The sequence below is a fragment of the Cariama cristata genome, unplaced genomic scaffold (assembly GCF_000690535.1).
Source record: "Cariama cristata isolate BGI_N322 unplaced genomic scaffold, ASM69053v1 scaffold44041, whole genome shotgun sequence".
Taxonomy (NCBI): Eukaryota; Metazoa; Chordata; class Aves; order Cariamiformes; family Cariamidae; genus Cariama; species Cariama cristata.
This window is the reverse complement of record NW_009599588.1, coordinates 74,522-95,191: the sequence shown is the minus strand read 5'-3', so window position 1 is coordinate 95,191 and position 20,670 is coordinate 74,522. Positions and strand designations below refer to the sequence as shown.

The window sequence follows — 20,670 nt, the reverse complement described above, 5'->3', positions numbered from 1 at the left end:
TTCATCCTGTGTCTTTTGTGAAGAAAAATACCATTTTTTTCCTCAGATGCCCAGCAGTTTGCTGTAGACTCCTGCAGCTTTTCTGCCCATCACTCAATACCTGTTTCAGCATATGAAATTGTCATACTTCCTCCTTTCATAGAGAAGCAATTAAAAATGATGAGGGTAAAGGGTTAAACCTAAAAGCCTGCTAATGAGGGTGCCTTCTTGGTTTTCTTTTTATCAGGCATTTGATGCTGTTTTCAGCATAAGCTTTCGATAAGCATCACTGAACATTTTTCCAGAGTATATTAAAAGAAGTTTTCTTTTTTTACCATCCTGTAAAAATGATAGATATGCAGCTCTGCTGTTTATCTGAAATCCTAATTACTGATGCTGCGGCTTTTGAATGTTAAATTCATGCAGTGTTCTTTAGACTTCAAACTGGTCAAAGAAGGGTGGATTTGTGTCCACAGAGAGATCCCAGTCTATTAAACAGAGCCAATGTTTGTTTATTTATTAAATTATTTTAAAGTCAAGAGTTGCATCAACTGCAAATTACATAGACTTAGAGCTTTCTAAAGGAGGGGAAAAAAAAAAAAAGCAAAAATTTTCTGCCATTGGATGAAATTTTAATTTCTGTTTCCATGAGAGCAAAGAGTAGAGGTAAGAGGTGGAATCTGAAAATACAGACAAGATCTTCTTTCCTTGAGCTGTGTTATTTATTATAGAACAATAGTCTGATTTTTTTTCCAAACCTATACACATACGTTTAGGAAAAATATTATATATAGGTATGATGTATATGTGTTTTTTTATATATATATATATAAAAAACAGTGCATCTCAGTAGTCATGTAACAGCCCAAGGAATCATTTTCGCAGGGCAGCAAGGAGGATGAGCACAGGATTTCTAATGAGGGTCCTTGCAGCCATGTGAAGAAAGTTTGAGCAGTTCGTCTATACTGTGTTTCAGATGTGTTTTCTATGCCGTGTATAACCAGTGCCTAAAGCAACAGCAACAGCTGAGCATGGTGATCCGTAATGCTCAGGCCTTGATGAGTTTCTGAATCGTCTGCCCTGTGTGGTTGAAATCTTCTGCAAAGCCCCTCAGGTGAGCCATGGGCTGTTGCTGCTACTCAGACAGCTGTGCAAGGTACAGTCCCTCGTAGTGACCAAACACTATGGAATCCATACATCCTGGAAGCCTTTTTGTGCTTGCAGCTCCTACAGACTCTGAAGAGGGGTTGGCTGTGTTAATTCATTCCTAAGTATTCGTCTACCTGTGCTACCTGAGATGAGCAGTGTGGAGCAGTGATGTTGCCTGTTTAAAAAAAATCAGACAATTTCTCTCAGGATTTCCTCTGTCTCTAGTCAAGTTTGTTTTAAACTAATGGAAGTAATTAGCGAGTCACAGAGGGACTTTGTCTAAGAGGTAGCCATTTTTAGATAATGGAGCATAAAAGTCGACACAGTGACATATGACACCAGAGCAGCATATTGGAGCCATGCGCTGTGTCTTAAGCAGATGTTTAAGTACTTTGAATACTGAAATCACTACGTACACATATAGGAAGGGATATTTTTTTTCTTCTGTCAGACTACTAGTACACTGTAGGGCTTTCTTTTAATCTCAATAAAATCAAAGTAAGCTCTGAATTGTTTTTAATGTGCAGTCATTATCACTCCTTTCTCTCTTCTTCAAATGTCTTTTTGTATATGATATGTGGGTACTTCAGGAGGTATAGATGGAACTTGCTTTTTGCGTTGCCGTTACATAGCAGAGGAGTGCAATAATACACCAACTTTCTTGGTACCTCATTTCTAACTACGCTGATGACATGGTAACATATTAGCAGCGAAGTACCCCATCTATTCGCACGTATTTATTATAGCTGTGAATGTGGGGGAGATTTGCAGAAATTCCTGAGAGATGAAGGAGATCTTGCAGCAGGGTGGTCCCCAGGGATGTGGGGGATCTCTCCCAGCAGCACCAGCCGCCTCACAGGTCTCTGAGGCCGTCCCAGTGTCTCTGGGTGAGCAGCGATGGTTCTTGTAGGTACCACCAAAACGTGTGTGTGTTTAACCTCATTTTTCAGACTGGTCAAAAAACTGTGTCTTGACAGTTAAGGTGAGCAGGGCCTGGCATGGATCTGAGAACTGACCTGGGATTGCCCCTATGGTCAGACTGAATGTAGCACCGCAGAGTTTTGGAGTTGGTGTTGACTATGTGTTGTCCCCAGCAGGCCATTTAGAAGTGAAACCTCATTTGGGGGAATAAGAAGTTTTGACCTCCAGGAGATGAGCTGTTGTGTGCCAGTTGACCTCGAGGCCAGAGCATTGCCTTGCTGGCCTGGACTGGTAGCCCTCAGCACTGGTCAGGTTTGGGTGGGATGGCCCATGCACTACATGGCAACGCAGCACCTCGAGAAGGGCCAGAGCTCCAGCTCTGAGAAGGCTGAAGTTTGCAGCCTCAACACAGTCATGTATTTTTATTTTTAAGTTTGGCTTCCAGCTTGTATATCTGAGCTTTGCAGTTTGAGATAATTCCTAGCTTTTCTGGCAACTATGGAAGACTCAATCCCATAGGCTTTCTTCTTTATTTATTTAACTGGATGGAAGTCTTACCTTTGTTAAGACAGAGGTCCCCGCCTCCAGACCGCTGAATATCTGCCCTGTGCTCTGACACTCATTGACTGAAAGCAAAGGTGCCAAGAGCTTCAAACTGTGGTCAAAGTAGCAATTAAGTAATGTCCTATCCCTTTAAAAATTGTGTCCAAAGTTTCATTTAGACTTGGAATAATGCAGAAGACCGTACTTCCTGTTACACTGAAAAACATTTGTTATGCTTCTGCAGATAGAAAGCAGAGATAACTGGTCACAAATGTCTTGACTAGAGCATATCGGATGAGATAGGCGTGGAGGTTATTTGCTGCAGTCTGAGCTGTAGTGAAAAGTAAGGATGGGCAAACCCCCACTTTCTGAAACAAATCTGGGGGATTTTTGTTATTCCTGGGTTCCAGATTAAACAAGATTTAATGAGGTAGTCTATGACAATGAAATTGCTTGAAAGCATTATCCACAGGTTTTTTTATATGCTAGATAACTTTATGCATCTTCTTTTTTATAAATCAATGTGTGACATTTGCTGTTTGTGCCCAATAATTACTGCAGTGTTAGGTAACAGTTCCTACCACACGCACATAGAAATGTACAAATGTGGTCTAAATAAATGTGTAGCCTGGAAAACCTTTCTAAGATGTATAGTTACAACATGATCACAGCACCCTAGTTATTGAGAGGTGCAGTTTGGTGAAGGAGGGGATGCGTTTTCCCTTCCTCCACTACAGTCTGCTTCTCATTTCTCCATACTGTGATGGTACCGGGGGCTTTGGCAGCAGGACTAGGTGAGCAGTTTCCTGGCTGCTTTTTGCTTTTGCCTGTGCCATCCCTTGGATATTTTTGTTGAAATCCAGATTAGTCCCTGGTTCAGCTCAAAGCAGCACTGCAGAAGCAGACAGCTGTGATATGGGGGGAAGGGGACGATTGGGGTAAAACTGGCCCAGGAGCTCTTCTTGCCTGGATTGCCACTGCATCCTTTCTCCTCCCACCACAGCCAGTCTGGGTAGGATTTGTCTGACCTAGCTTTTCTTGTACAAAAATTAAATGCCTGCTGAAGCTGCATCGGACTTGGACTAGCAGGTTTTCCTTACCTCGGGGCAGGCTAGGAGCATCGCTGCTAAGCACTCAGAAGCCACAGCATGAGAACCCATGTAACGATCCTAGCTAGAAAGCTGTATATCCATTCTCACTCACTTGAGATGTTTTTATGGGTATAATATGTTTTCCTTCACCACATGTGTGTTCCACCCTGTGGATTACTCGAATGGCAGAAAGTGGTTTGTTTCCTATGTGATTAGCTGCAGGTTCAATTTCTATCAGATTTGTCAATTTTGTCATATAATAGTTTGGGTTTTTTCCAGCCTAATGTATGTGACATGTTTCATAATGCCAATAAAATTAGTTTTCAAACTAGACTGTGAAAGAATTTGACCAAAAAATGCCAAAAATAAAAATATCAGCAACTGGGGAGCTTTGATCTGACAGTGTATGCTTTTAAATGACACGTCGTGGTTTGTGAAGCGAAGTTTTACAGTTCCTCTTTGCAGTAGCTGTGACGTGAGGAGGAGTCGGCCAGGGTGGGATTGCAGCTGTGGTTGGGGGGGGGTCTGGTTCCAGCAGTGGATGCGTTCTGCAAAATGGTTTAAATTTTTTTTCCTTGTTTAATTTTTTTGGTTTTGTATTTCTGATAATGGAATTGTTATGGGCTTTTGAATTTCAGTTAAGAATGTGCAAATAGGCTATCTGGTAAGTAGGTTATTGAAAGGTTAGGGAAATGGAGAACATTTTGTGCAAAAAAATACCCACAGTGTGGGTAATAGACTCCAGTCGAATTTAAAAGATAATGGCGACAAGGGAGAAATCCACTTGTAGAAATGGGGAACAGCTGTGTTTGAGATCTAATGAAACTGTATCAAATACTTTAAAAATGGCTTACAACTTCTTCCCTGGGGAATGGAGATAAAGCACAAGAGCACTCTGGAAAGGTCGAAGAAACAGTTAAATCATTTCCTTGATGGTTATTAGAGATACAGAAGACATCAGTGAAAATTAAATGTCTGAAAGTTATATTTGATTGCTTTCCTTATCACGCCAATCTCACACGTTTCTTCCATTTCTTACGTTCTGTTCTAGTAAAATTTAATAACTGTGCCGGTAACAAGGGAGTTCGATATGAAACCAACAGCCTGGACTTCAAGGTGAGAGCGGATGGGACCATGTACGCTGCCCACCAGCTGCAAATGCCCTCGAAGCAGCTGATCCTGGTGGTGACTGCATGGGATCCCCAGACCCTGGGCAGATGGGAGGCGATTGTCAGGTTTCTGGTGGCAGAGAAGTCGCAGCACAATGGACACAAGGTAAGAAGTTTTCAAAGCTCTTTTTCTTATTTCATTCTTCCTTTGCCTGTGTTCCCCAAACCTTTAAAAGTTACGTGCAACATCGGATGGTTTGTGTTGCCTGGTCTGTGCTTCCTAAGTGTCCAGGGAGAAGATACCATGAGCAGCATCGAATTTCTTGCAAGTGATCCTTGGACCTCTCTGACTGAAATGCTTTAAGGTCACCAGTGAGGGAAGTGTTCTTTAAGTTCATACTTTTGTATTTTTGCGTGACTGCTTGGCTCTGTTATATACTGCAGGTTATATACTTTGTGTTTGCATCTCACTGTTAATACTCTCTCTTGACTTGAAATAAAACCTGCAAATGAAGGGTACCTCCCTGTCTCCAGAGTCAAAGTGAACCATCTTCTTGAGAAATACAAGGTTAAGTTCAGATTTCGTTTGTGGCAATGTAGTCCTGGAGTGGTGCACTAGCTGCTGCTGCTGTGCTTCTAAGATGTCTCCCTGGGTTTCGCAGGGATTCCTTTCTCTCGGCGAGCCTTCTGCGTGGCCCTGCAGCTCCATGGGGGGCTTCCAGAGAGCAGATTTGGGCTTGTTCCCTTCCGATGCAGCAAGGACAGGGAGCATTGCTGCTGCCTGATAAGGGACATATGCTCACACACAGAGCGGGCCAGCGGGGCAACGAAGCACAACGTGACATCGCAGTGGCAAACGTCCCCTCTGCTCAATGCCAGCATCTTCCCTTCCCTACAGCTGAAAAGTAAAAAACCAGGACTGTTCAGTATTTCAGACAGAAAGTTGCAGATGCTTGCTTTTTTTTTTTAGTTTTATACATGTAGCTGAAAAGCAGGAAGGGCCTGTCCCTGCCCAGCGATATGAGAGCAGTATTGCTTCAGTTAAATGCAGCAGTGGGCTGCACAGTGCCACTGTAACTGGGGACTGCTCCATGAAAACACATTTCTTCTGATCTGCTCCTTGAGTAGCTGTCTCTGTCCCACCTCTTCCATATCATCTTTGGCAGCAGCAGTTCACCTTTTCCTTTTCTCCTCCTTTCTTTTCAGTGTTAGTCTGGGCTGAAGATCCTGTACTACACTGAGTAAATGCAGTTACATTGTCTGGCACCTGCTCAGAAAACCCAATTCTGTGATGGTTGGGCGGTTACATTTAAGCAGGATTTGGCATGAAATTGGTTGAAGAGCCTTATTTATTGCTTGAAGACCTGGAGAGCAAGGATGAAGGTGTGTGTCCTGGGGAGCACACATGGCCGTGGCAGTAGTCTGAATTAGTGCACCACGGTAATTGTCAAAACAGCAAGACTGGCCTCTCCTTTCCTCTATTCTGCCATGCTTGGGCAGAGAGGGCAGGGCAGGGAAGGAGTGGGGAAAGAGGGAGAGACTTTCTGTGCTGTATTGTCAGAAGGCCACCATGTGCGTCTGCGCCATTTGAGAGAATTTTTGCCATGTGTGGGACAAGAAGGAAAAGATTTGGAAAGACTTAAAGCTCTCAGTTGCCCAGTGGCTGACCCCTGAGGTTTTGCATGGCTTAGAGTCGTGTAAATACGCTGCCGTTGCTCTTCAGTAAGGCTCTGGCTTGTGCAAGATAGAATTAAGCCCTGTATGTTATGTCAATTGTATTTGCCATTTTCTAACTAAAGAAATACTGCTTCCTTCTAAAAAGTAATTAAATATTGAAGGAACAAAGTAAGATGTCTTATATACTGCTTTAAATTTCTTCTCAGTGTAGCAGAAAGAAAACTGAATAAGCACACATTTCTGTTTTAGTAAAATATTTGGTTGGAAATTCATCTAATGTTAATGTAAGCTGAACTCTGGTTCAAAACAGAGAGCGCTAAGCTTTTTAAAATTCATATCCCTCCTTTCTAAAAGCCTTATTAGTGTGTAGTTTGAGGCTGGAAAAATATGGAAAACAAGACTAGTGACAAGGTCATAAGCAGTTTTATTGTGGGTCCCTATAGCAGGCGTCCAACTTGTGTTTTATTTAAATGCTTGTGCTTTTGCAAGCGAAATAATCCTTTGTTTACTAAAAAAAATAAATATGATTATGAGATTATTTTAAAAAATACTAGTGTTTATGTTTAAAAAAAAGAACCAAAACCTAACAATATCCAGTTCAATGTGTTTCAGGCCATGACCCTAATATACTACATTTCATGCCTTTTACTGGAAACAGATTTCACATTTTGTTTTGTATAATATAATATGACTCAAGCAGAACTACATAATTTTTTTAAAGACATTTCAGACTGTTGTGTTATATTCAGAATATGGAGACAGCAAATACAGGAGAGAAAGGAGAGGGTGACATGAGGGAGGCAGAAAGATCGACTCTGTTCTGACGCATACATCCATTTCCGTTGTACTTTGTAAATTTGTGACTGATTTTGTGAAAATGCTGAACAGTTCCCAGACATTAAGAATAATTGGCATAAAATGTGCCTTACTGCACCTCTGTTTGCTGGCACCTACAGCACAAACAAGTCCTTTTGCCTTGCTCGCCTCTCTTCTCCGTTTCTGTAGGCTTCTTCATGACTGATGGCCCTCAGCTTGGGTCAGCCCCACTGCAGGACGGGAAGCTTGCCTCCCCTCTGATTCACCTCTGAAAGGATAACTTAGAATTTAGTTCACAATTATCCATGGATTAAAGCTTCATCAAAACATGAATAGCCCTCCTGAAATGCTCATTATTAGACATTTGGTTTATTATGGAGGTTAATACATAATAAGTGCTATAGGAGAAGTCAACATTGTTGGGATACTAATTGACGTCATGAGGGTCCCTGCTCTGTTGCAAACTCCTGGTGAGTTCTGGGGGGAGCAAACCCAGTCTTCTGTAGCCTGCCTGCAAAATGGAGGCAGTGGTCTGCTTCCCAGGAGGGCGCAGAGAATAAATTGCTCAATACATGATCCTTTGGGTTTGTGATCCTTTATCATCACAATATGTAAGACTGGAAATCTGCGTAATGTGCTGGGTCAGCACATTACATGGTGGCCAGCATGCTTTCAGGGTGGCAGATGAGTTCAGGATGGGCTTCTGTCATGATAGTTGTCCCCTCATGTGCTTTCATTGCAAAATCAGAGGTTTTGGTGTCTGTGCCTGCACCTGAGATCCCACAGCTGTGCCATTACTCTTGGTGCAAGCTGACATTTTAATGGTGAGTGATCCAATACAATGACAGTTTCCCCTCCTTCATAGCATTGGCCTTATAAATGTGCTAATTGCTTTAGATGAACGAATAACCTGGGCAAATCTGCAAATTTTCACTGATAACCACTGTAATGAAAGAATTTTAACTACTACATTAAAGTTTAATGCTAGTAGGATGAAATGACAGCAAAGAAGGTAAATATTTTTTACATTTATTTTATGATACATGAAGCATACGTTTTCCCCTCCTCCCCAATAAATGCTTGAACATAAACTTTTTTCTGGTTAATACAAATGATGTTAGTGACTCTAGGAACTTTTTTTTGTTCAGTCTTGCAGGAAACCTGATAGCAATTCAATTAGAAAATGCAAATGAGGTCACATATTTCCCACAGGAGTGCCGAATTACCCCAGAGGAAACTGAGTGATATTCTAGCATAACAATAAATACTTAAGATAAAGTTTCTTGTACTGTTCTTGTCTGGCTGCCTGTTGTTGCAATTGAAAGTATCAATCGGACCTGTGGGTATAATTTGGAAAGAAGAAGAGAAAAAAAGAAAAGAAGTTTTTTATGAAATGATATAAAGTCCTTGTGGCTTGTGTCAGCATTTGTGAAAGATAAACTTGAGTGGGTTAACGCTCCAGAAGAAGACAAAGTAAAGCCAGGCTTTACTTATCTGGAACTAGCAGTGCAATGTCTTCTTTTCTAAGAGGGCATGCTATTATTTCTAACAATTGGATATCGATTCAACCAAAAGTCTAAAAATTACGTTTGTGAACAGTGACATTGCTGAAGACTTCAGTCTTCAGAGTGTCCTGTTTCTTAGTTGCAGAAACCTAAATCTTCCTGAGTACATGGATAGATATATAGCCATTTGTGCTTCACTTCCCACACTACCTTCTGTGTCTGCACAGTCCAAGCTCCTCCTCATCACTCCTTGCTAATCAGCGTCCTCCATTCCCTGTGTTGGCGTGTCCCATCTGAAGTTCTTGTCCACTCCTTCATATTGATCTTTTCTTTATTTTTCAGTGCTTGTATGTGTCTAAGCATGTTAAGGCATGTCTGGAAAATTCTCTTCTTTATTTGTTTATCTATTTTTCTGTAGTCCTCATCTCATGCGTTAAAATCAGGATCATAGAAATACAGCATAGAAAGGAATTCACAGCAAAAGTGAGATACAGGATATATTCAGTACATGTAGGATGCCAGTCATGTGCAGCCAGTGACTTATTTTAGAACAAAAAAACCCACAACTATTTTCTTTGAATCCTGTTTATGTCAACCTAAGTTTCTCATTGTCTTAGCTTCTCAAAATCTGAGCATGGAAGTATGTAAATTTTTGCAATGTTAAATCACTGGGAATTGTGCAATTAAAATCTTGCAAATATATGGGTGTGCAGCTAGTGCTTAAAACATTGAGAACTACTGTCAGAAATCGATCCTTGCTTAAACTCAGCTTGTGTTTTATTATGTCTCATGTTATTTTTGGCTTCTTTCATAACTCAGGTATGAGTCCACAGCGATACGATATCAATGTGAAAAGCTGATTCTTACAGCCAGAGGTATTTTTTTTATTTAAAGCCTTTAAATAATCATCTCTGGCATTTTACCTGACTGAGATTTTAAATTCCAGTACAGCCTTTTATTACTGATCACAAATACAAAGGTCTCTGGGCAAGGAAAGGCTTATTCAGCACTGATCTTGTTTATGACCTTGGTTATTGTGCTAGCCAGGATGCTCTGCACGAAGCCTGGGAGCAATGAAATTGTAGCCTTCCCTTGATGGAAGAAAATGACAGCATGAGTGGGAGTTGTATTTCCAGTGCTCCTGGTCTTCCTCATGCTCTCAAGTGGGTACGCCTGGAAGAAACGGGGAAAAAGGGCCGCTGCATTTGCTCCCTTTCCTTCCTTCCCCTTCATTGGGATGAGATACTATAGATGGCATCAGGGTGATGGAGTTTGCCCCATCATACTGTGGTATCCCTAGAGAGGGGCTGAAGAAATGAGACTGTATTTGTTATCCTGCCTTTTTCTGGCCATATTTATGCACATTTTAAGTACTGGGTCATTATTCCAGGGCTGTCCTATTTGACTGCCTCTGAAGGGGATCAAAGGCAGTAACTGAGTCCAGTAAAATGGCAGCCGGCATCACTTTTATTTCTGTATCCTCATCGGTGAAACAAGGCCTTGACTGACCACAGTCAATGAGGCTAGATAGAGAGATTTCTGTTTTCTTTAGGTAACTTATGAGATGTTGTTTGAGGTTTTAACAAATCAGATCAGTGGAAAAGATGAGAAAGTGGATGACTAATAAATTAATATCATAGAATTGCACTAATGGGACTGCTCATGTTAATTGTGGAAGTCTAATGAAGATGCATCAGGTGACCTTGTCTCACCTCATGCTTAAGTGAATTTGAACATCTAGCACTTAATCGTCGCATGAGATGAAAGTGATGTTTGTGAAAACACGTGAACTTACTTGGCCTGATTTTCAGGTGTGTTGAATCACATTGCCTTGCACTGAAGCCGAGATGAAATATGACATACAGGTGCTCATTGCCCTGGAAAATCAGCCCACTATGGGAAGTTTCCGAGTGCTGCACTTGCTGCATTTAGTTCTTAAATAGTCAGCATCTTACCAAGGGTCAGGCTCAAAGCTGTACTAGAAAGATCATCCGTAAGTGAAATTCACTCCAGATCTGTCTTCCTTCAAACAAAAAGAAGCCCTAAGGATTGAACTGCCTACACGGAAATAAGGTTTTTTTGATAAAACAAAACTCTTGGACTGCTGCATGCTGCCTGCCTGTGATGTACGCCTTGCCCTTGCCAGATCAAAGCCTGTGACCTCCGGTTTCACATTCTTTGTTGTTAACTACTAAAGTCTGATTGCCACTTCCAAAAAATATTTTGGACTGAATTTCCTTAAAGAACCTTCGTTGCTGTGGTAATTCGTTGACAGTTGCATGTAAACATGAGTTTGAGTAGAGACAAAAATTGCTTCATGCAGGCACATCCATTAAAATAAACCTTTTTTAAGGGGCTGTGAGTGTACACCTATCTTTTCTTTAGCCCAGCGAGCTGAGACAGCTTGGTAGTTACAAGCTCAGAGTGAAGAACGGCTTCGATTCCTCCCAGCCTCTGGAGGCCAGGTCCTTGCTGGCTGGACATGGTTCGTGGTAGTGCAGCTGCATCATGTTCTGACCCCTTGGTACTGCTGGCCAGAGGAGCGAGGAGAGCCAGGCAGGCTGGGGGTCCAGCATGGCAGGGTGGACTGAGCAGGTTGTCATTAGCACCAGTGAGGAGTGGGATTTCAAACACTGTCTCCATCCAGCAAAGCATTTAAACACATGCTTAAATTTCATCATCCAAATGGAGATAAATTGAATGTGTTCACATGTTCAGAATTAAGCGTTTGCTTAGGTATGCTCCAGAATTGGGGGGGATAAAAGAACAGCCTTTTCTCAAGAGCCTCTTGAAATAACCGAAGGATAACTTGAAAGGGGAAACTCGCATGCTAGCACTGGGGAGAAGTACCAGAATGAATTACTTTGTGCTAAAGTAGCAGTCGTGCTTGTGATCTCTTAAATATTTTGTGATCCTTTTACTTGCAAATGTTATGAAGAGAAGTAATACTGTTACATTTAATTCATTGTGATTATTTTAATTCATGTATCTTTTGAACCTCATGGCTTTAGAAAACTAAAATGAGATTAAAATTTTTCACAGGCTTGTGAAGAGGTAGATTTACTCCGGCTTCTTTCTGTGATGAAGAACAACTGTAGTAGGCTGAGTTCTAGAAGCAAAAGAAATGTGTTTTGGAACAATTTTTCAAATTATTTGTTAGAAGTTTTGTCTGGGTGGAAGAACTGAGCTTGCTCTCCCAGATACTTCATAGGTTTTTCTCAACAAGATATGTGCAGAATGAGAGGTAATACCAAGCTGCAGTAACGGTTTTTACTGTATAGTACATGATGAGATCTACCACCTTTATTCCTGTCCTATAGGCATCTGAACAGGTAACAAGTGTGTAGTAGTTTGTAATTTAATAGCCATGCTCTTGAGAAGTACTTGTCGTTCTGAAGCCATTGTGTATGGCTTCTTCCAATTATGAGAATGACATTAACTTGAAGATAGAAGTGTCTTTTTGTAAACACTAGAAGGTAGAGTACAACAGTAATTTAGATGTTTCTTAAACAATCCTACCTAAGAAGCACTGTGAGATTAGATCTTACAAAGGGAAAGTGAAAAGGTCAAGTTGATGTGGGGAGCTTTACAAAGAAACAGCCTCGTCAGAACTTTTCATGTTGGGATAAGATGTTCAAGCCTTAAAATGAGAAAAAAAAAAAGTACATTTAGAGCTGTGCTTTGTGGATGATGTCATCTTCTTCTGTTCATTGAAGGCTCTTGCAATATTCAGAGCCTGACAGTGACAAGAAGAGTATCACAGGTGCTTGAAACCTGTGGGAACCATAAAAGTTTCCATCAAAGGCAGATGGATTTATTATGGACCTGCTTTGGTATGTGATTATTGCAGAGAATGGAAGAGGAAGAGCATCATTTGAAATCTTGAAAGCAGTGTGCAGTCCAGGAGATAGTTCTAATCATCAGAGCATTGTGGTACCACAGAATAAGTTTCGACATAGCTCTGCCTCTCCACCCCAGCTGAAACTTCCCTCACCTTAGAGTTGCCTTTCGCATTTCATGTCTGCTCAGTAATGAATGTGAGCGTGCATGGCCTGCAGATGTTCTTATTCTGCTAGTACAAAAACAAAGCGTACTGAAGTGCTTTGTTGACTTACCAGATTTCAACTTAAAATGGTGATAAGTTACCAGTTGTTTAGGCAAACAGAAGGTGTGAGTGATTTCAGGTGATTTCTTAATTTCAATTAAATTGTACTGGGAAATCAGCATCTTCTGTCCCAGTGGGGGATCCACCTGGTCAGCAGCCACCTGAAAAGCCATGTTCTGGCTCAAGGGGCGAGCTTGCATGTTAGCTGTAGTCTGTGTCTACAAGGTCATTATCTGGGCCACTAACCTTGTTAGGTTTTCTGATCAATAAATTGTATTTGTTTTTTTAAATAAGTCTTCTGTGGCAACCTTGTGGGTTATGCCCAGAGCTAGTGGGTGTCTCTTCTCTGGAGTCCAGACTTAACTTGGCATTTAATCACAGTTGCCCACTAAGGGTCCTGCTGCATCTTTTGTAAAGAAAGGATCTTCTCCTGCCTGACTTAAAAGCCAGAGCATTGTGTTCTCCCTATTTAAGAATTCCCTGGTTATACCTGTTATTCTTCAGCTTTTTTCTTGCTTTGCAGCCCTACAATGCTAAGGAACATTTTGATTCCTCAGTCACACTGATCACATTTTATTAGTTACATCGGATAAAATTTTCCAAAGCCTGCAAAGCCAGCCAGATACCTAACAACCTTCAATTTGCATGCATGCCTCATTTTTCAGCTATCAAGGAACAGTGCACATACAGGCAGTTGCTCAGCTTTGACACAGACTCCTTGGGAGAGAGGGCTGTGTGCCATGGCTGATGCATGTGTGTGCATTTTACGTGGCTCATTCTCCTCCTCTGGGGGCAGTAACTCTGTTAGATTTTGCTCAAACTTTTTCTTCCCTGTCAGCTGATGTGTTCTGGAAGCTCATGCACTTGCCAAATCTGACAATTTTTCTTACTAATTGACTCTAATGTGAACTGCTCTATGCAGCCCCACTGCTAGCCGATAAAAAAAAAAAAAGAAGAAAGTAATGAATTTTTGCTTAACTAGCTGATTTAATTAAAATGTTTTTTACTGTACTTGTATGGTTTCTATAAATGGAGAGGTAATTTTGTTTAATGAGTTCCCAACCAAACATAACATTCCTGACTGTATGTAACCAGATTTGATAAAGGTCACAAACACTGAGATTCTACTGTTTGCTTTTGTAAGTCGTGATGATCAAACAGCTTGTTTTGGCACTTGAAATAACCTGTCAGGATTGGTTCCCTCTATTCCTGTTTATACCAGAAATTACGAGTATAGTTTTAGAAGCAGATGAGGTTCTTTTCTGTATCTGAACACTGTTCATTATCTTTAAAGTGGAAGTCTACTGCCAAAATCACGTCTCATTGTCAATTAGTGGCTTCTCTGCAAACACATTAATTTAATGCCCCTGCTGAAGAACTGTGCACATTGGAACATCTTGCTGCTAAAACACAAGTTTTCAGAGCACTTTGACACAAATCATTCACGAATGGCAATTTATGCCGTGATGGTAATGGGACATGACGTGAAGCTGTCTTTGATTAAATTTACCACAGCTTACAACTATTAGTAAATAGAGGTAATATAGATAGTCATAACAGATTTCTAGAAGGTGGATAAGGAGAAAAACAGATGATGGATTCCTGACCTGTGCAGTTCCTAAAGAATACCTTCACGTAGAATGACTGGAATAAACGAAAGTCTAAAATAAAAAGTCTGATCTTCTTAAAACTAATTTTTTCCTGTCTCCAACTTTGGCAAATTCAGCAATGACCTGAATAAAAAAGAATCAATTACCCTTAAATAAATAAATTCGCTGTTTGTTCTGCAACCCTTTCATTATACTGTATGAGAACACAAAATGAAATATCTCTCTCTGCTAAAGATCAAAAACTGGGGAAATGGTGCATTTTGGGAAAAAAGGGCTCATTCATCCTCCACTGCCGTCCCTGATGTCAGCAAAATGTTGTCTCCTTAGAACAGAAGTCATGCAAAAGTTTATTTTGCAGCACTCTCATGTTCCCTTTGTTAAAGAACTAAGCTATATTTTCATTGTCTTATTTTCTGTTTGGTAAATATAATTTTCTCCTGTCCTTTCTGCAGCTACCATGGAAACAAGCAAAAATGCTTCAGATGAAATATTTTTAAATGGAATTTTTTCCTTGGTAGAAAATGGTACCAGTTTTCAAAATGCGTATTGGTACAGGAGGTGAAGGGAAATATGTTTGAGCAATGGACTAAAGGTGGCTTTGTATCCCCTTGTATTGGTAAAAATATATTAAAAACATGGTGCCTCAGTTAAACCCTAGGAGTGACACTAGAAACAAAGCAAACCAAGTAATGTTTATTTTCTGAAAAATGTCTAGTGCAAAGTGTTAAAGATCTTATGAAAATAATAAGACTGGCGTATAAATAAAACACAGGTTAAATCATAAATAATATTGATACTTGGGAAATAAAAGTCTTATTACCTCTCCTCCAATTGCAAGTACTTTTTATTCCAAGTGCAAGAATAATATATTTTAGTGCTGAATCTAGAGCATTTTGGTTTGCGGGTTGAGCCCTGTAAAATTAATAATCTCCAACAAACGTACCCTGAGACGCACTGTTATTTATATGCAGAGAATGGTGGCTTATTTACCCAAACATTAGAGTGATCCAAAATGTTCAGCTAAGCAGGAACACAAAATATGATATTATATTATGTAAATGGGTTTGTGATACGCTCTGCTGGATAATAACTTCCAGATGTCTCTGTAGCCAGAGGCTGACGGATATCAAAGGCAGGTTGGCTAGGAGGGGAGACGTGCCAGCTGGCGAGACTGGCTACTGCTAAGTGTAGCGGAAGGTGAAAGCTGGTATTTCTTCACACTCACTGGTTTTATTTGCGGACTAGTGAAAAGTCAGTGGTTCACAGCCTTCTTTTCGCAAGCAGGATAGGGCTTGAGGGGCTATAGGGATCCCACGTGTCCTATTCTTTCAGTGAATTATTTTTCGACCTCTTTTGTGAGTAGGGGTTGAGTTTAGTCCGAGTCTCCCAACAAATGAAAGGCTGACGAGCCACGGACTAACACCAGCAGGAGCTTGCAGACTAGCTAGATGGCTATTCCAACTCTACTTTCTATTGCCATCACTAAATGCAGACAAGGACTCTCCCTGAGCTCCCAATGCCATGGTATAAGTGGAGTTCATTGGAGCACCATACAACCTCACCAGTTTGGAGTATGGTTTCCTAAATCTGTTTGGTTTTAAAATCTGACAGTCCCTAGGGGTTTAGCTACGTGTCCTCTTCTGAATGCAGCAGGTTGTATTCACCATCATTAAACGCAGAGCCAGACTGAAAAGGGACTGCAGATTGCTCCTGTAAGATGCTATTGAAGTTACTGGCATGGACTTCAAGAAAGCCCTACAGCAACTGTGGAGCAACCTTTGAGAAGAAAGATCTTTGCACAATCCTTAAAGATGAGACTGCGCCTCCTTCAACCTCACATTGCTTTCTGAGAGCTTTGACCTATCATCTCAGTGACAGGTTTCCAGTTGGCTTCAGTATGTTTTTAATTGACTTTAACTGATAGCCCAGAAAAAAACCCAAAGTGGCAAGGGGAATTGTAGGGTAGATTCTGCCACAGTCCACTGCAGGTAGTCCTCAGCTCATCAGTGTGACTTCCTGATCAAACTCAGGGAGGACGGTCTCTGAGAGACTCTTCCCCTGTCCAGTAGCTGCTCACAACAAATACTGTAGTTGCACTTTTCAGAGAAAGAAGCATTTTATTAGCAGAAGATGCAATGGCTGCATTATGATTTGCGCACACTGGGGTTGTGCGTTCACATGTCACAGTTATGGGTCACAAGCCCGTTGGAAGAGACACTGGACAACTCAGGGCAAAGTGTTGATCCCAGGTTTGCAGAACGTGGGCTTTAAATAATACAGCTAGTATGGCACACTTTGCATTGCTTCATTAGCAAGCTCTAAAAAATTCTGCCCTAAGATGAATACTAAGGCATTAGATCATACTGAATCCAAATTTACATCCCAGCATGGTCTTTTTTCCCGTTGTTTTTCTTCATCCCACAGTTTGTAATCACTTTTTCTCCTTGAACTTGAAGGTTTTCATCTGGTTTGGTTCAGCTATATTTCTCTAGCTTATCAATGTCCTAAAGTAATAGACAGGCATAATTACTGAATTATCTGACTATTTTATAGCCTCATAATTGTCTGTGTATTGTCAAAGACCATGCTCATGTGTTCCATGTTTGGTGTTTGATCCGGTTGTAACTAGTTATAAATGTCACCGTGCAATTTTCAGAATGGAGAGTGGATTTAATTTTCCACTGGGCATGCGTTACAGGGGCTGGCTTCTCTCTTGCTGCGAATGCCCATCGTCCTTGTGCCATATGTAAGAGGGTGATGGCACCTCACAAAAGCAATGGGAGGGAAACCACCCGAAAGCAGTAGCACTAGAGGTGCTTGATTTGTTTATGAGAAGGGCTATGGACAGATTGTGTTCTGATGACACTACAAAAGGTAGAGGAATATTTTATCTGTTGAAAATGTCTGCCTGAGATTCTGGAAAGCATATGGCCAGTAAGACCGTGAGAGAAGGAGAAGTTGTTATCTCAGTGAAAACTGTTATTCAGCAAAAACAGAGTTGGAATTGGTATTTTATAATTAATTTAATTTGGTGCCACATTCTGCTTTTGAGTTGAACTTTAGATCCTTGCAAACTTGAAAGTACAGGAGAGTTTTCTGGGGCTCGCGGTTAGTCGTTGCTGTTATTCCAGAGATGTTCTTGGATGTTTCAGTCAGAGATCTGAATAGTTCTGGCATTTATGCTCACCAGACTTTGTTACTGCATTTGTCTCACAGCTTTTAAACAGCAGAAAACATGTACAATGTATTTAAACACCAGAGAAATTAAGGTCATGAGAATGCATTGTCAACAAATGAAGATAAAAAGGAGCTGCTGTTTAAAAAAAATATTGTTGCAAGACACTTTTGAAATTCTACGTACCAAATTCAGAATCATGTTGATGATTTATTCTAAAGTAGGAAAACATCATCAAGAGTGACAAGCAAGCTAGTCACTGTCTAGTCACCTGCCAGCAAATATTTCACAAAGACTAAAAAGGCTGATACTGCATTGCTGAGCTGACACTAATTATTTCAGTATACATGGAGCTTTGGGATTCCTGTTAATTCTCAAGTCTGTCTTTAGTTCAGGCTCATTCCACTGTGTAAATTCAGCAGAGCACAAATTATTTGACCATCCTTTCATAATCTGTCCCCATGCTTACTTGCCAATTATATAAACTGATCCAAATACCTGCTTTCAAAGGATCCCCATTTGGGAATTGCAAGCCAATTACAAAAAAAAAGGGGATATCCACTTTTCTGTAGCTCATGTCTGGTAGTCCTATTTCATGTTGACATTAATTTCTGGGTATCTTCTTTAGATAACATTGTTTTCATTAGTGTTCAGAAAAGATACCTTTCCAGTGATAAAACCCTTTTTAGATTAAAACTCTGTTGGATATGGCGTATTGCATCCCATAGGAAGGATGAGCTCCACAGTACCTACCAATATCCTGGATATCCTGAGAAAGTCTCCCACTGACGCATCATGATGCTGTTTCTTTGTTCATTACACACTTAAGTGAGTATTTTTAGGACAACATCTAAATATTGAACAGTGATGTACTGATCTTGCAGCAGCTTAGTGACGATGCTTGTTGAAGGTGTACGAAACAGCATTCAAGCAAACACGAAACAGCAGTCACCTTGGTGGCATGAGTTAGCACGAGAGAGGGTTTGAGAAATGGGGCTATGTGTGTGTCTGAAAAAGACTGTATTTGTTCTCTAAAAATTCAGCTCTGGAACTGGCTCATTTTTAAGGTTTGCAGTAAAAATAGCTGCATTTTTGCACAAATGCTTCCAACCATTACAGCCAGTGGATGTCTGCCCTCCACAGGTAACATAGATTGGAGCCACGATCAAGCTGTGAGAATGGCCTCCTTGCTGCTATGCCCAACTCCTGGCATCCAGAAGGTCCACACAGCTTTGAAGCCACCACTCAGTTCCGTATACTGTTTAGTTTTCATATGCTATATAGTTTTGAGGTGACTGCCTTCCTCGTTGCCCTTCCAGATCAAGAATTGAAATGTGCTAATAGATGGATTTACATCAAACTATAAACCCTGAAGCACTGACGCCCACTGAAATCAGTGCCTACTGATAACTGCTTGCAAACGTTTGTAGGGTGTTTGAGTTTGTACATTTGGAGTAAGACAAAAGGTGAGCATGGCTTAAAATTGTAGGGGCTTCGGAAAATACATTGATGGTTCTTCCAACAACGTTCTTGGGTTTTGAGGCATCAGGTTTTGGGTGGAGTTTTTTTGGAGAAAAACAGCTGAAAATTCTGAAATTCAGAGAATAGTATTCCCACTGTATCTTACCTCAAATGAAGAGAATGTGGCTTGCAGTCTTTCTGATTTATGAAAGTTTAAATATTTTCTGATGGGAGTGCAGGTCACCATATGGTGAAAAAAAGCTTGTCTTTATTAGTTATCTTTTCTGCAGACTTCCCAGAAGTGACACCAGGAATCGTAGAAGGCCCCAGAATATTTAAGTATTGGGACTGGGTAACCTCTGAAGAACCTCTCCAAATCTACATTTCATTGATTCATCATTCTATAACGCAGAAATTTTCTAATAATGAACCAGACACTTTAAGTCCAAACCATGGTCCCACCATTTCCATTTTTTTGCCACAGCATTTCAATGTGTCCAACACCACAGTATGCCATCGGCAGAATCTGTTGTTTAAAAAAAAAAGTCACAAAGAAGGATTCAAAGGCACCCGAAGTAATGAAAATTGTGTACTGAGATGTGTTACACTTCCCAGGCTGTGTGGGGAGATGCGTATTTGGGATTTTTGTTCAAAACCCAGCTCTTATAAAAAAGGTCATTTGTCGTGAAGCACTAAGAAGTTGAACTAATTCACCTTTGCAGCTGTGGACCTGATTCTCCCTCTGTTTGTGGTTTGCTTGGTTTGGCAGGGTACATCTGCAGAACCACAGACTGCAGGTTACTGTAACCCTGCTAATGCCAAGGAGCAGGGTAGGTCCGTACTATCAAACTGGGCCTGTGACATAGGCTGTAAAGGAGTTCTCTCCCTTTTTTTGTGTTCTGGTCGGTTACATTTATTAGAAGTGTGCAGAAACTTCTTTACTCCAATGTGCTGCTAAATCTCCCTGCAGCTGCTGTAATGAAGACAATATATTCTGGGAGGCATCTTGATTTGAGAGTGACAGCTCCATATAGTTGTGAAAATGAAGTGGCAGCGGAGTTGCTGGTAAAGCATATTGTGTCTTTGTGATGCAGAAATACATGATGTTAATAACAATAATTTTCACAGTTACGTGTGACCATTTGCACGCAGGAAAGCACCGCTGTTGGGAGAAGTCCTAAGAAGCGAGGAAGAAGCTAACTGGTTTTGCTTTCTTGTTTGTAAAACAGCCAAAAGGAAGGAAGACCGTGCCTGGAGAACTGGCGCAGCAGCAAAGCGATACTCTGCTCCCGTGGCGCCAGCATCACAGTGCTAATGGCCTGCGGCGGCAAAAGCGAGACTGGGTCATCCCACCGATCAACGTGCCAGAAAACTCCAGGGGACCCTTTCCACAGCAGCTGGTTCGGGTAAGTTAAAAAAAGAGACTGAAATAGTGACAGAAATAATGGTAATCTTGCAGTGGGTCTAGTGAAGTGGTAGGTGTGGTCCAAGCTCATGGCATGGGAGGTCTGGTTTGAAGCACAGGCTCT

The 20,670-nt window shown here is 40.9% G+C and overlaps 1 protein-coding gene across 1 annotated transcript in view; it reads left to right on the top strand.

Moving 5' to 3' along the window:
* Window positions 1–4,738: 4,738 nt before the first annotated feature.
* Window positions 4,739–20,670, top strand: part of LOC104168936 (cadherin-4-like) — a 16,778-nt gene continuing 846 nt past the window's right edge. Inside the window, exons 1-2 of the mRNA XM_009709710.1 lie at window positions 4,739–4,958; window positions 20,371–20,547. Coding sequence (XP_009708012.1) covers window positions 4,818–4,958; window positions 20,371–20,547 — 318 coding nt within the window. The 5' untranslated portion in view covers window positions 4,739–4,817. The remainder of the gene's footprint in view (window positions 4,959–20,370; window positions 20,548–20,670) is intronic.